The sequence below is a fragment of the Rhinoderma darwinii genome, chromosome 4 (assembly GCF_050947455.1).
Source record: "Rhinoderma darwinii isolate aRhiDar2 chromosome 4, aRhiDar2.hap1, whole genome shotgun sequence".
Classification (NCBI taxonomy): Eukaryota; Metazoa; Chordata; class Amphibia; order Anura; family Rhinodermatidae; genus Rhinoderma; species Rhinoderma darwinii.
In genome coordinates this window covers 250,748,901-250,764,875 of record NC_134690.1, presented here as the reverse complement: position 1 = coordinate 250,764,875, position 15,975 = coordinate 250,748,901, and the positions used below count along the sequence as shown (strand labels likewise).

Below are 15,975 nucleotides of genomic sequence, written 5' to 3'. Positions count from 1 at the left end.
TCATCAACTGCCAGCAATACTCAGTCTGTGGCTCTCGAGCCAATATATATATATATATATATATATATATATATATATATATATATATATATATATACACATATACATACACATATACATACACCTGTTCTATGATTGATCCTTTCTGGCTGCTCTCCAGAGACTACATGTTACTCTTTGTCACGGCATGTCTTGCCAAATTGTTGTTAGTCTTGCATCTTTCTAATTGTTTCTCTGCTGGCAAAGAGCATGTAAGGATGACGTTGATCGTACGCACCTTAGGCTTCGTTCACATCTGCACTAGGGCTCCGTTCCGTCAGAGTTTTCCGTCGGAACGGAGCCCTGACGGACACAAACGGAAGGCATAGGTTTCCGCTTCCATCGCCATTGATTTCAATGGTGACGGATCCAGTGCCAATGGTTTGAGTTTGTCTCCGTTGTGCAAGAGTTCCGTCGTTTTGACGCAATCAATAGCGTAGTCGACTACCGTATTGATTCCGTTCCGACGGTACGTCGCAGATGTGCACAAAGCCTTAACTTGGTAGTCCCTTTCCTTATCCCTTTTTTATGGCAAAAAAAAGTCTGTCATCTGCACCTATATTTTAATAAATGCTAAATAACCTCATGAAATGGGCGATTCATGTTCTTAACGGATCAATATTGCATAGCATTTCATTGTTTTATCGACTCCTATTGACCCTCTGTATATATTTTTTAGCCAAAAATATATACGTTTAATTTTGCCTGCAGAAAGGGACGCTGCAATTCATTGTTTATTCTTCCGCTTCTTTTTTATCTACTCTGTGTAACAAGCTAAATGGAAGCTGAGTTTTGGTGACAGCGCCCCAAATGGCAATACTTAGAATTACTTAGGACATCCTTATGTGCTTTATCGTTCATCTGCAACGTTATAAGTAATACATTATTAGTCAAATTTGTCTAAACCTAAAATGGCATAGTCTGCTTTGAGGATACATTGCGGGTCGGGTTTCCGATTTTTATATTTCATAGGATATTTAAGAATATATGAAATATGTCTGTCATTTGAATTCAGCTTTCATTAGCGTTCTTAACGTGTGCTCCATTCCGTGCTTTTTGCCTTTAATTCTGTGCTGATTCATCACTTTGGAGCACAGGACCTTTTGGAATACTCATTTCTACCTTTCAGCACAAGCAGCGATGTCCTGTGCTGGAGGACCAGCTGGTTGATCTGGTGGTCTATGCCATGGAGCGATCGGAGACCGAAGAGAAGTTTGACGATGGTGGAACAAGCCAGTTGTTGTGGCAGCATCTTTCAAGCCAGCTGATTTTCTTTGTGCTTTTTCAGTTTGCAAGTTTTCCGCATATGGTCTTGTCTCTTCACCAAAAGGTATTGAACGGTATCCAGCAATTGTGTTTGTAGCATATAGGAAAATGTATTTGAAGTTTCCGTAATCTATGTACATACAGTATAGGCTTGTGGAGCTCCTCTTTGTTTTTATCACAGACCCCCAGCAAATAGCAGATTTTTCAGGAAAAAGACTCTGCTTTCTATACATATGTGTCCTGTTACATGAGGACTATTCAGATGTATCGCTGTTCTTGTAATACATGGACCTCCAGAGTCTGTGAGATCTGTTGCTTGTTCGCATCTCTCCTCTCAGTCTCTATGGTGTATAACTGTCCTAATAGGGCATATTGACGGGTTGTCCTGATGGGACAATCATTTTAATGACCGGATGCAATATTATTACAAATGGTATAATTGTAAACCACTCTGGTTATAGATGTAGTGTAAAAATTTACAGGAAAGCGCTGGCATGAGGTCTGTCTGTACAGTAAAGTCTCTTTCAATATAAATGTTGATTCATTGATTTTAATCTTTAAAAAAAAAGAAAAAAAAGGTAAGGTAATGTTGATCAAATACATCCAGAATCGGCTGATAATTCTGTAGACCAGTCCGTAACATGTATTTGTTACAGCTTGCAGGTCGAGGTCTTATCAAAGGCAGGGACCATCTCATGTGGGTTCTTCTTCAGTTCATCTCTGGAAGCATACAGAAGAATGCGCTTGCTGACTTTTTACCGGTTATGAAGCTTTTTGACCTCTTGTACCCAGAAAAGGAGGTGAGTATTTGTTTAAACAGGTTTGTTTTTGTTTTCAAAATGTACAACATTTTTATAAATATCAATTTTAACCCCTTCCCGCACCTTGACGTAACTGCACGTCAATGTGAGCAGTAACTTCTCGCACCTTGACATGTAGTTACGCCCGCTCTTTAAGAGTTAACCGCCACACGGTGCTACACTGCAGCATCGGTTAACTGTACAGAGCGCAGAGTAAGGCCCCATGCACACGACAGCAAAAAACCTCCGTTTTTGCGGACCGCAATTGCGGTCCGCAAAAACAGAGCCATTCACTTTCATTGAACACTGACACCTTTCCGTAGCACTACAGAAGGGTGTCAGTGCCGTGGAAATGTTCCGGGAATTATGGAACATGTCCGTTCTTTCACATTTTGCGGGCCGTGCTCCCATACTTTGTATGGGAGCACGGCCCGAAAATGCGGCTGTCAGTTAGCGGCCGGCTGTGCCCGCAATCGCGGGCCGGGATTGCGGGCACAGTCGTGTGCATGGGGCCTAAAAGGGGACCTATCAAAGCAGCTCCATGCACATGACAGTATTTTCATCTATCCCGAAATACTGACCGTAAATACGTATCAGTAGGCATCTGTATATACGGAAGGGTGTCCGGAAATATGGTTTGTATTGCATCCGTATATACGGTTCCTTACAAAAAGAGGGAGGTTGCACATTATGTCCTCTACATGTTGCCTAGCAATGCTTCCGTACATCCTCACGGTTTACGGATGCACGTTAGTAGCCGTTGGTATTTACGGAAGCTCAGATAGACTTCTATCAGAGTCTTTGCCGTAATTACTGACCAGAATAGTACCGGTTCTAAAAAAAAAAAATTCAGCACGGACACCCATCGGTAAAAATACTGGAAGGTGTCTGTGACCAATAGAAATGAATGGGTCCGTATTTACTGTCCGTAATTACTGGTGAAATATACTGTCATGTGCATGGGGCCTTAGTCTGCACAGAAGTTCAGTAAAATAGGTTTACTGGCTCTGATCTCTGTTGGTGTATGTATGTTGGAGAGATCAGAGCCTGTATTGTCGTTGGAAGAAAAAAAGTAATAAAAAAAAACATTTTTTACACTGTTTCCCCCACTGAGAACATTCTCCTACCTCTCCCAGTGTATAAGGGAGCTTTTTTCTTTGTTTTTTGTTTCGAAATTCATAAAACACACAAAAAAAAGCGTTGCTCTGTGTCCGTTTAGTGTTGCTTTGTGTCAGTCCGTATCATAAAATAAATAATATATTCGTTTTGTGTTTCACGTAAAAAGACAAAAAAAAGTTCTATATTATGCATTTTTTGGATACAGTTCTCTACAGTATACAAGTGTACATATACATCTACTGTACATAAAAAAAAAAAATAATTACCTGCAGAAAATATACCGCAGAAGAGGCGTATGAGATGCTCGCATCGGACACAAAGTGCGACTGATGCTGGATCCAATTTTGCCCTCCTAAACACAGCGAGGAACCTAGTCGCAGGAGTGTTAGTGTTCAGGTTAAACCCGAACCTAATTTGCTGCCCCAACCTCCTACACCACCCAAGTACTGAACTTTACTGCTGTTGCAGGGGTCCAAGTACAGACAGCAGGGTTTTCAGAAATATAATTTTTCAAGCTCTTATTTTCGGACAGCCTTTTTGAAAAAATTGTTGAGCAGACTAATCTTTATGCGCAACAATTTGTTGCTGTAAACCCCAGTTCTTTTTTTGCTAGCCCAAATAGGTGGCATTCCACCAACACAGCAGAAATGCTTCAATTCTGGGGATTGGTCCTGAATATGTGCCTAAATAAGAAGCCATCAGTGATTTCCTATTGGTCCACTGATGTGCTCTATCTCTGCCTCTTATACCGCACCACAATGCCCAGGGCTCGTTTTGAGGCAATTCAAAAAGTTTTACATAACGATAATCACCGATGACCCCAGTTTCGACTGACTATTCAAAATTAGACCGCCACTCTTATTTGACCCAAAAATGTTCCTCTTCACATACCCTTAGAAGAGTCCCTTGTGCATTTCAAGGGAAGAGTTAAATTCAGGCAGTATTTGTCCAACAAGCGTGCCAGGTAAGGCATTAAAATTGACAAGTTGTGTGAGTCGAAGTTGGGCTACACGCATACTTTTAAAATTGATGAGGAAAAGGACAGTAACATTGAGCCCCAGAACTGTCCCCCCAGTCCTGACCACAACTGGGAAGATTGTGTGGAACCTCCTGCACCCACTGTTTAATCAGGGGTACCACTTGTACATTGATAACTGGTACCTCTGTTTAAGTGTATGGCGAAGCAAAAAACTGGGGCATGTGGGGCGGTCTGCAATAACCAAAGGCAACTCCCAAAGACCCTTCTCAGCCAAACCCTGCAGCTTTGGGGAGAGCAGGGCACCCCATAGCAAAGGGGGGTCTTTTTTTTTTTTTTTTTTTTCATTAAAGTTCAGGGACAAGAAGTATGTCCTAATGTTGACATACATGATGCCACTTGACCCCTTGTCCCTGTGAGCGGTGCAACATCCACCACTACTTCACGGCGTGTCTGCATCCAGTCGTATAACAAATTTAAGGGGGGTGGACTTATCTGACCAGATGCTCAAGCTGTAAAATGCCATGCGGAGATCAAAAATTTGGTACAAAATACTGGCGGTGTACTTGATCCAAATGCCATTATGCAACTCGTTTCTAATTTACAGTAGCACTGGTCATGAGGGGATGTACCTTGAATACCAGGAGAAGGTAATAAAATCCCTTCTCTTTGGTAATGTGGCGGAGGTAGCACATAGTTCTACCTCTGCCACTAGTGCCTCTGCAAGTAGTGATGTTCCCAGGATAGTTCCAGGGCACCACTTTCCTGGTGAAGTGCCGTCCACAGAGAAAAAAAATCCACCCCCAGAAATGGTGTCATGTCTGTGCCAGACGAGGCATAAGAAGAGACCCGACATACCAGTGCAACAACTGTCCCTCCCACCCTGGACTGTGTATAAAGGAGTGCTTCCAGATATATCACACCTCCCTGGAGTTCTAAATTTTATTTTCACCTGTCCCTTTCATTTATAATTATTGTCCCTTTCATTTAAAATTACCGTACCTTTTATTTGCCATAAACATTTCACCATTTAAAAATTCAACATCCTCCATAACAAAACGAAAAATTCTCATTGTACCCCTAGATGAATACCTGGGATTTGTAATCTGGTGTAGTATCTGCACAATTTTAGTTTTTAGGTCTATGCAAACATGACGTAGCCAAAAATCATACAAGTAAAATAATGCCTCAAAATCCTTGTGGTGTTCCAATACTTTCATGCCCTGCCATATGTCCATCAACAGCAGATTAGGGCCACTTTGGGGGTATTTCTAAGCTCAGAAGAAATAGCCCAAAAAATGTCGAGGTGCTTTTCTTCACTTGCATGCTTGGTGTCTGAAAAATCTGTCCTATAAGGGCTTATTCAGACGAACAGGATATACGTCCGTGCAACGCACGGACCTATATTAGTCTATGGGGCCGTGCAGACAGTTGCGTGATTTTTACGCAGCGTGAGTCCGCTGCGAAAAAGTCACGACCTGTCCGTTCTTTGGGCGTATTTCGCGCATCACGCACCCATTGAAGTCAATGGGTGCGTGAAAATCACGCGCACCACACATGGGGCTGACACATGGAGCTGTTAAGTGCCTTTTGCGCACGCAAAACACCGCGTTTTTTGCGTGCGCAAAACGCACACGCTCGTGTGAATCTGGCCTCAAGCTTTTATGAAAAAATGTAAAATGTTATTTTTCACTCCAAATTTCTATAAGATTCGGCAAAAAAAAACTGGAGTCAAATAAGTGATCACACCTCTAGATGGGTATTTTGAGGGGTGTAGTTTCCAAAATGGGTTCACTTTCTGTTTTTTTTGTTTTGTTTTTTTTACTGTTTTGGTCTCTTTAGGGCGTTGCAAACATGACATGGCACCAGAAACTATTAGCAAAATCTGCGCTTAAAAATCCTAATGGCGCTCCTTCCTTTCTGAGCCTTGCCGTGGGTCCAAACTGCAGTTTATTACCACATTTGGGGTATTCCCGTAATCGGGGGGAAATAGCTTTACAAATGTGGGGGTCCTTTTTCTCCTTTTATTCCTTATAAAATGTAAACATTTCTACGTTTTTTTTCCAAAAAATGAAAGATTTTCATTTTCACAGACTAATTCCAATACATTTAGCAAAAAACCTGTGAGGTCAAAATGCTAACGATAACCCTAGAAAAATTCCTTGAAGTGTAGTTTTCAAAATGGGGCTACTTTTGGACTGTTTTGGCACCACAATACCTCTTCAAACCTGACATGATGCCTAAAATATATTCTAAACAAAAAGAAGGCCCCAAAATCCACCTAGGTGCTCCTTTTCTCCTGAGGCCTGTGTTTGAGTCCAGTAGCACCCTAGGGCCACATGTTGGATATTTCTAAACTGCTAAATCTGGGCAATAAATATTGAGTTGCGTTTCTCTGGTAAAACCTTTTATGTTACAGAAAAAAATGTATTATCAATGAATTTTGGCAAAAAAATATGAAATATGTTTCACTTCCTACTTTGCTTTAATGCCTGTGAAACGCCTAAAGGGTTAACACACTTTCTGAATACTTTGAGGGCTGCCGTTTTTAAAATGGGTTGATTTATGGGGACTTTCTAATATAGAACACCCTCAAAGCCATTTCAGAACTGAACTGATCACTAAAAAATAGCTTTGTAAAATTTTAGTAACATAAAGTACAATATGTCACGAGAAAACATCTCCGAATCGATTGGATAGGTAAAAGCATTCCAAAGTTATTACCGCATAAAGTGTCAGATTTTAAAAAAATCGCCTGTGTCCTCAAGGCTATAACGGGCTCAGTACTGAAGGGGTTAAACCGCCTTTATTGATTTTAAGATCTTCGTCTTAATGCCTAAATCTAAAAGTTGAGGTTGATTGCCTTTGAACCCCAATCTTATGCATTCCCCCCGACCCTGGTCATGCACTCTAGGGTCCAGGAAGGTGGGCTATAGGATGCGGTTTTGTTTGACCGCTTCTTTTTAGCTGTTGCTGTGCCTGCGCCTGCAGAATGGAGATTCAGGGCACTGCCTGGTCAGGCCTAGTGATTTATAATTTTTTGTAATGACGTGATCTCTGATTCATTGCAGTCATCACTGTCTGTTTTTACTTGATACAATATAATTTAACCAATTTAAGTATTTATATGTTAGATTTTGTTTTACAGATATGTCCAATATTATTAATTTTGTTTTAGTGTATCCCTGTGCCAGATATCACCAAGCCTCAGTCCACGCATTCCTTTGCAATGACTTGTATTTGGATTCACCTTAACCGGAAAGCTCAAAATGACAACTCGAAGCTACAGATTCCTATTCCTCACTCACTAAAGTTACATCATGAGTATGTAAAATAACGCTTTGTCTACTGGTTTATATTAACTGAATAACTAATGTTCTCTTGTTTCTTAACTTCCACATTAGTAATGACATCTACCATAATAACATCTTTCTTAAAGGGGTTTTCCAGTTTCTAATGACCTATCCATCGGATAGGTCATCAGTACATGATCTCTGGGTGTTTGACACCCGTACCCTGCACAGATCAGCTGGTCCAGTGCCTTTGTGCAAGCCAGAAGCAGTTAGCTCCGGCCACGGAATAGCGGCAGTACTGCAGCTCTGCTCCTATACAAGTGAATAGGAGCAGACCTGCAGTTCAGCTGCACGGCCGCTATGCTGTGTACGGAGCCAACTGTTTCCGGGCTCCGTACATAGCATTATGTGCCACAACATCCGGTGCACGCAGGCCACTGGAGCGGCTTATCTGTCCGGGCATTGGACCCGCACCGATGACATACTGATGACCTATCTGAGGGATAGCTTGTCAGTTGTCAGAAGGTGTGCAACACCTTTAAATAAAATGAGCAAAAATGAATACGGAACGTGTAGTAGAAGTTTACAGAACAGTATTTGAGTACAGTCTGTTGTCTCTTTTTAGCTATTTTAGACTGATACCTTCATGTCTCATTGGTCAGAGCCTTTAGATTTTTTTTTCTCTGAATGTTAAATACTGCAACATATGGTGACCCTGGAACTGGGGTTGGGCAATTAATCGGAATAAAAGGTAATTCAGCACAGGTAACAGACATCTTGCGCATTTCGGTTTTCGTTCTCTTTTTTTTTTTTTTCTTTTTCTCTTTCTGATTTTAACTATCTGCGTCATCGGGACGCAGATACAGTTGAATCATATAGTAGAGTGGGAAGTCGTCAGTTCCCTGCTCTACTATTCACTAATACGCTGGCCACTCTCTACTCTGCATAGACAGGCGCGATGACGTCAATGCCTCGTGCCCGTTTGCCGTGAGCGGCTCGGCACTCATATTTTCAGAGTCCGCTGGCCTTCTGGCATATACCAATGCTTCAAACATTCAATTTAGCCTCAATGCGCGCCACAGCGAGCGGACATTGCCCGCATGAAATGTATATACACGGATGATGGGGGTTATATGCAGGGTTGATGGGGGTCCCTGTATATTACCCCCATCATCTCTGTGTATAGCCAGCCATCGTCCCTGTGTGTAGCCAGCCCCCCCCCCCCGGTCCCTCTATACAGGGATGATGGGGGTTATATACAGGAATACCCTTTTAAAATGTTAAAATAAAATAAAGGCTAATAATTCTAAATATATACTTAGGAAGTGTTAAACTTTTTGTATATCGTTTTGATGAAAAACTTAAAGAAAATTGTTTTTGTTATCCGCTACATACCACTCTAATATATATTATATTTTTTTTATTAGAATATTTTTTCTCTCATAGGAGTCTGCTAATTGCTCAAATCCGTTTACTGCAGTCATTGATATTAGATTTCATATATTATACATTCTATATATTTTATTTTGATTTGTTAGATTGTAAATGACATACTACATTTCTTTATTTGATGTTGTAGTTATTTGTTTTAATAGATCCTTGTGGTAGTGCATTTGTAACTTAATCCGGTGATGTTTCTTATATGTTCACAATACAGGTTTTTGCAACAAAGTTTACGAAACAAGAGTTTACAAATGAATGACTATAAAATAGCCTTACTGTGCAACGCCTATTCCACCAATTCTGAGTGCTTCACGTTACCCATGGGAGTGCTTGTGGAAACTATTTACGGAAACGGAAATGTAAAAATACCACTACCAGGAACAAATTGCACAGCGTCTGGATCAACTACTCCCCTGCCAATGAACTTGTTGGATTCGCTTACTGTTCATGCAAAAATGAGGTATGAATCTTAAATAGGCACTGTTTCAATAAACTTAAATCCATAGTATAAGTGCATTAAGGAACTTTGTAATACATCTTCCTCAATGAAAAATTGCTTTTTTTCCACACTCCGCCCCCTCCCCCCCCCCCCCCAATCTAAATTGTTCACTCACTCTGAGTTAACTGCTGAATTTGTCTTGAGTGAAGATGAATTCTCAGCTCACTAAAGGATCAGGTTACATGCTGCCCATAGAAGTCTATGGAGGAGGGAGCAGAGTGAGAGAGACACAGACATTTCTGTAGCTTCTAGTAAGTGCTCTCTCACTCCGGTGCTTGGTTCTCCGCTAAACTGCTCAGCAGTGCTGTATGATGTCCTATATATGTGATAGTTAGAGATTAGGGCGCATGGTATCCTCTTCTCATTCAAGTCATATACACACATAGACGTGCTTATTTTTTGAGAAGCCGCTTGAAACGACAGGTACGCTTTAAAGTCTACATTAAACGTTATGTTGTAAATTGTTTGCCCTGTACCTGTCTTTTTTTTTTTTCATATATTTAGTTGTATTGGCTTTTCAGACAGAAAAGTACATTTAAAATAATTCTGTGTGACTGTCACCAGAGAGTAGTGAATTGTGGGAGTGCAGATAACCGTTACACAGAGTTATCTTAAGTAGTAAGAATGAAGAGGTATATAACATTATTGTGCAAAGGAAGAAATACACTAAAATACTTTATTGGTGCTCTACTTGGTGCCTTTTTTTTATCTGTAGTATTCCACTGTATATAAAACTAACGGTATTGAAATAAATACAAAAAAAAATTAACATTTGCTGTATTCACACGAATCACTCAGTTCTTTTCTTTAACTTTTTTTTGTACAAAGTTTGTTTTTTCTGTTAATAAAAGGGGTTTTCCCATCTTAGACATTTATGGCATATTAACAAAAAAATTCTGGAAAGGGCTGCACACAAGCAAACTCTCCATTAAAGTCTATTCAGACTGTGGCTCCTCGGAATCGGCAAAAAGGTGTCACCAAAACCCTGTTATCCCAATAGTTAGGGTCCCAGAGATGGGACCCGCACATATGGCATGCTTTGTGGATATGCCTAAAATGGGAATACCCCTTTTAACTTTCTTAAAAGATTTTAAAATTATAATTTTCTTGTTTTCCAGTCTCATACACAGCATTGCTACTAGAGTTATTAAACTAGCTCATACCAAATCTAGCCCAGCTCTGGCTCCTGCACTTGTGGAAACCTACAGTCGCTTATTGGTATATATGGAGATAGAATCACTCGGCATCAAAGGATTCATCAGTAAGAATTTGTATTTAATCTATTTATAGACTATAGGGAAAAAAAAAAAGCGTTAACTTCTGATAAGCGCAAATCATCTAGTCAAACAGAGGGCTTCAATATGGAATAAGTAAGGACTTCTTTACATGGCTGTAATACAGCTCCATGGAGGAACTATGTATATTTAGTGACCGGAACGGAATCCGGTCCTGCCAGGACAAAGGAGAAAACCTTTAATCAGACTGTGCTGCCATATGTCCGCTTTCCTATTCGCACAAAAATTATTGTACCATTTTGGGAAATAAAGCCTTCCAAGAATACTGCGGACTCCTAACTATGGGTCGGATGTATTCTTTGATAGTTCCCCTTAGCCAAACTACACAATATTTTTTGCTTGAGGATTATGGAATACATCTTAGGGCCCTGTGGATAAATTTCCGCCTCCTTTTTAGTTTCAGTGGGAGTCGGACGCATCTCTTTCCTGCTAGCGTCCTGCTCGGACTACGGCAGATTACACCCGAACCTCCCATTGAAGTCAATAGGAGGAGGAATCTTCCTGCCGACGGCAGGAATAATTCCGCGGCGCATCCACCGTGCAAAATCCGCCCTGTGAACGGTGCCTAAGCTGTATATAATGTGTTCTTTATGCTCACTTACTTACCACTTAATTTTAAAATAATATGGTAATCTTTGCGTGACTGTATTTCAAACCCAATTTGTTTTGCTCTGCCAGGTCAGCTGTTACCCACTGTGTTTAAGTCTCATTCATGGGGAATTCTTCACACCCTGCTGGAAATGTTCAGTTACCGAATGCACCATATCCAGCCACACTATCGAGTTCAGCTCCTAAGTCACCTCCATTCACTTGCTGGTGTCCCACAGACTAATCAGAATCAGCTACACCTCTGGTTGGTACACTTAATCACAGTGGCATTAGGCCAAGTCTAATTCTCTGACGTTATTAGTTTCTAGTTGTAATTTTACTATTTTCAGTTCCTCCCTCTATCTATTCATGTGTATGCTGTATAGAGCACAAGGCTAAGGGCTAGTTCACACTGAGTTTTTTGCAGGAGGAAAATTCCTCCTGCAAAATCTGCTCCAGGCGTTTTTGCACAGTGATTTGACAAAAACGTGTCAAAACAGTCGTCGAGGCGTTTCTTTTCCGTCTCCCACTGATTGACATGGGGTTTTGGAGGCGGAAACCGCCTCAAGATAGGTCATGTCGCTTCCTTTTACCGCGAGGCGGTGTTTCCGCTCGCGGTAAAAAACCGCCTCCGCCTCCCATTGAAACCAATGGGATGCATTTTCGGCCGTTTTTTGACAAGTTTTACGGAGCGGTTTCTGCGCCAAAAAACTTGTCAGAAAACTGTGTGAACAGGGCCTAAGGCGGAAAAACCGCCTTGCAGTAAAAAGAAGTGACATGACCTATCTTGAGGTTTCCGCCTCCAAAACCCCATTTCAATCAGTGGGAGATGGAGAAAAAACGCCTCGACTAGTGTTTTGACACGTTTTTGTCAAACCACTGGAGGAATTTTCCTGCAAAAAACTGTGTGAGAACTTTAGGGTTGTCTAAAGCAGAAAATATTTTTAAAGGGAACATCCAGGGCAAGAGATTAAATAAATATATATATCTCATATCCATAGGAAAATATATAAATGACAGGTGGCAATCCTGTGTCCCCTGTTGCCGCCTTAAAGAGTGGGAGAATATGGTCAACCTTCTTCTACACATGCGTGCAGCAATCTCCTTGGGTGGCTATGGAGAGTGAGGGAAATACACGGTCGTTTCCGTATCTCTCATTGTATAACGATACCATATACACTACCGTTCAAAAGTTTAGGGTCACTTAGAAATTTCCTTATTTTTGCAAGAAAAGCACAGTTTTTTTCAATGAAGATAACATTAAATTAATCAGAAATACACTCTATACATTGTTAATGTGCTAAATGACTATTCTAGCTGCAAACGTCTGGATTTTAATGCAATATCTACATAGGTGTATAGAGGCCCATTTCCAGCAACCATCACTCCAGTGTTCTAATGATACATTGTGTTTGCTAACTGTGTTAGAAGGCTAATGGATGATTAGAAAACACTTGAAATCCCTTGTGCAATTATGTTAGCACCGCTATAAACAGTTTTGCTGTTTAGAGGAGCTATAAAACTGACCTTCCTTTGAGCTAGTTGAGAATCTGGAGCATTACATTTGTGGGTTCGATTAAACTCTCAAAATGGCTAGAAAAAGAGAGCTTTCATGTGAAACTCGACAGTCTATTCTTGTTCTTAGAAATGAAGGCTATTCCATGCGAGAAATTGCCAAGAAACTGAAGATTTCCTACAACGGTGTGTACTACTCCCTTCAGAGGACAGCACAAACAGGCTCTAACCAGAGTAGAAAGAGAAGTGGGAGGCCCCGCTGCACAACTGAGCAACAAGACAAGTACATTAGAGTCTTTCGTTTGAGAAATAGACGCCTCACAGGTCCTGGCAGCTTCATTAAAAAGTACCCGCAAAACGCCAGTGTCAATGTCTACAGTGAAGAGGTGACTCCGGGATGCTGGCCTTCAGGGCAGAGTGGCAAAGAAAAAGCCATATCTGAGACTGGCTAATAAAAGGAAAATATTAATATGGGCAAAAGCACACAGACATTGGACAGAGGAGGATGGGAAAAAAGTGTTATGGACAGACGAATCGAAGTTTAAGGTGTTTGGATCACACAGAAGAACATTTGTGAGACGCAGAACAACTGAAAAGATGCTGGAAGAGTGCCTGACGCCATCTGTCAAGCATGGTGGAGGTAATGTGATGGTCTGGTGTTGCTTTGGTGCTGGTAAAGTGGGAGATTTGTACAAGGTAAAAGGGATTTTGAATAAGGAAGACTATCACTCCATTTTGCAACTTCATGCCATACCCTGTGGACAGCGCTTGATTGGAGCCAATTTCATCCTACAACAGGACAATGACCCAAAGCACACCTCCAAATTATGCAAGAACTATTTAGGGAAGAAGCAGGCAGCTGGTATTCCATCTGTAATGGAGTGGCCAGTGCAGTCACCAGATCTCAACCCCATAGAGCTGTTGTGGGAGCAGCTTGACCGTATGGTACGCAAGAAGTGCCCATCAAGCCAATCCAACTTGTGGGAGGGGCTTCTGGAAGCATGGGGGGAAATTTCTCCTGATTACCTCAGCAAATTAACAGCTAGAATGCCAAAGGTCTGCAATGCTGTAATTGCTGCAAATGGAGTGTTCTTTGACGAAAGCAAAGTTTGAAGGAGAAAATTATTATTTCAAATAAAAATCATTATTTCTAACCTTGTCAATGTCTTGACTATATTTTCTAGTCATTTTGCAACTCATTTGATAAATATAAGTGTGAGTTCTCATGGAAAACACAAAATTGACTGGGTGACCCCAAACTTTTTAACGGTAGTGTATGTCTTGCACTAGAATAAAAACTTTAATTGAGGGATATTTTGTTTTGTCATTTTAATAACGAACTGTGACTTTGACAAATCAATCATTTTTTGTCTCTTTATTTCAAGTGTTGAGAGTACAGCTTTGAGGTTGATCACCGCTCTTGGAAGTTCTGAAGTGCAGCCACAGTTTACTCGTTTCCTAAGTGATCCCAAAACCGTTTTATCAGCAGAATCGGAGGAGCTTAACCGAGCACTGATTTTAACCCTGGCAAGAGCCACTCATGTCACTGGTATGTTTAGTGTCTTTTCAGTAGTTAGGAGTATAAGAAAAGAAGAATTAAGTTACAATTGTTATGCTAGATTTGTAGCTATGCATTCATAACTTTTATGAGTGAATATTAACTGGTTAAGGACTAGGCTGTTTTACAGCTAAATGACCAGAGCAAATTTCACAATTTTGCTATGCGCTTCTTTAGATGACTATAACTCAGCAGGTGAATAAAGTTCATCTTTGAATTTTACACTCTTTTTAAAGGACAGATAGGGCTTTGTTTTAGTGGCATTTGTCAGTATATATCATTTTTATTTTTTTCTCTAAAGTGGGCAAAATTGGAAAAAAATGCAAGAATTTAGCAATTGCGCCAGTTTATGCTAGTATTTTTCACACACGGTATGGACCACGGACAAAATTAATCTCCTTTCACATTCTTCCACTTCTCCCGTGCATGGGGATACCAAATATGTGTGCCTTATTCACTGTGCGGGCATGTGCCAGGGCTTGGCATAAAAGGAGGCTTTTTGGCCTTTTCGGTCCAGGAATTCTGCATTTGATTTTATAGCCGCATACTGTTTTCTGGGGGGCCTAATGCTGCTGAAAGATTAGAATCACCCCATAAATTACTTAATTCACGCAAGTAGACCCCACAAGGTTTTCTTCAAGGGGTTTATCATATTTTTAGACAGTCCAGTTTTCTTCTGAAAGTTTCTTGAATAAGATGGATCAAAATAAAATTAGCAATTTTTTAGCAAATACGTCAGTTTATACCAGCATTTTTCACACACGGCATAGACCACGGCCAAAATTAATCTCCTTTCACATTCTGCCACTTCTCCTGTGCATGGGGATACCAAATGTGTGTCTTATTTATCACATAGAGAAGTAGGAGGGCGGACGATAGAAGAAGATTATTTCACAAATCGCTTTTTTTCAAAGCTGGTTTTACAAAACTCAACAGAGTTTCTATAACACTTCCAAAATATCTGCTCTTGAAGCAGAGATCCCAAAATATTCATATAGGGGTATAATGGGAATTTATTTTTTTGGGTTTTCTAAAATAAGAAATTGCAGGTTTATGCAAATAGAGCTCTCCAGCAGATGAACTTTAGAAAACATGCAAACATGACATCCACCCCCCACCCATTCCCTCCCTCACCCTTGGAGTAAAATCAGGGGAAAAATAAAAACGTAATGTAGGGCAAATATATTTTCAACGAATTAACTAAAATCTAATAATTCAGAACAGTGTGGTATTTTTTAAAACATGGCTCAATGCACAGGCCTGGTTGTGAGGGACATGAGGGACAGAAATATCGGGAATCTTTGCGGTGCCCGTCTTTTCTGCAGACGCGGCACTTTTTCTGAGGGTTGCTTCTGGTTGGTGTTGGGGGAATCCGACTGATGAAGTGTCTTTCAGTCAGTCCCGTGACATCCTCTGACTGGGGGCATTCTCGGGTGTCCTGAACATCAAAAATGAGGCCTTCAATAATTTTTCCCTGGAAATCCAGGTATGTGTCTCTGCCTCTGTTTTTTTTGTAGAGCACAAATGAGTTGTGGATTGCCACCTGTAACAAATAAATGGCCACTTTTTTGTACCAGGTTTTAG

The 15,975-nt window shown here is 40.7% G+C and overlaps 1 protein-coding gene across 2 annotated transcripts in view; it reads left to right on the top strand.

Moving 5' to 3' along the window:
- The window catches only part of MED23 (mediator complex subunit 23), a 115,726-nt gene that overhangs the window by 51,500 nt on the left and 48,251 nt on the right, over nt 1-15,975 (top strand). For both annotated transcript variants that reach the window (XM_075862388.1, XM_075862387.1), the window contains exons 11-17: nt 1,169-1,369; nt 1,962-2,105; nt 7,379-7,524; nt 9,151-9,396; nt 10,554-10,696; nt 11,409-11,583; nt 14,219-14,382. In XM_075862388.1, the coding sequence (XP_075718503.1) occupies nt 1,169-1,369; nt 1,962-2,105; nt 7,379-7,524; nt 9,151-9,396; nt 10,554-10,696; nt 11,409-11,583; nt 14,219-14,382 (1,219 nt within the window). The remainder of the gene's footprint in view (nt 1-1,168; nt 1,370-1,961; nt 2,106-7,378; nt 7,525-9,150; nt 9,397-10,553; nt 10,697-11,408; nt 11,584-14,218; nt 14,383-15,975) is intronic.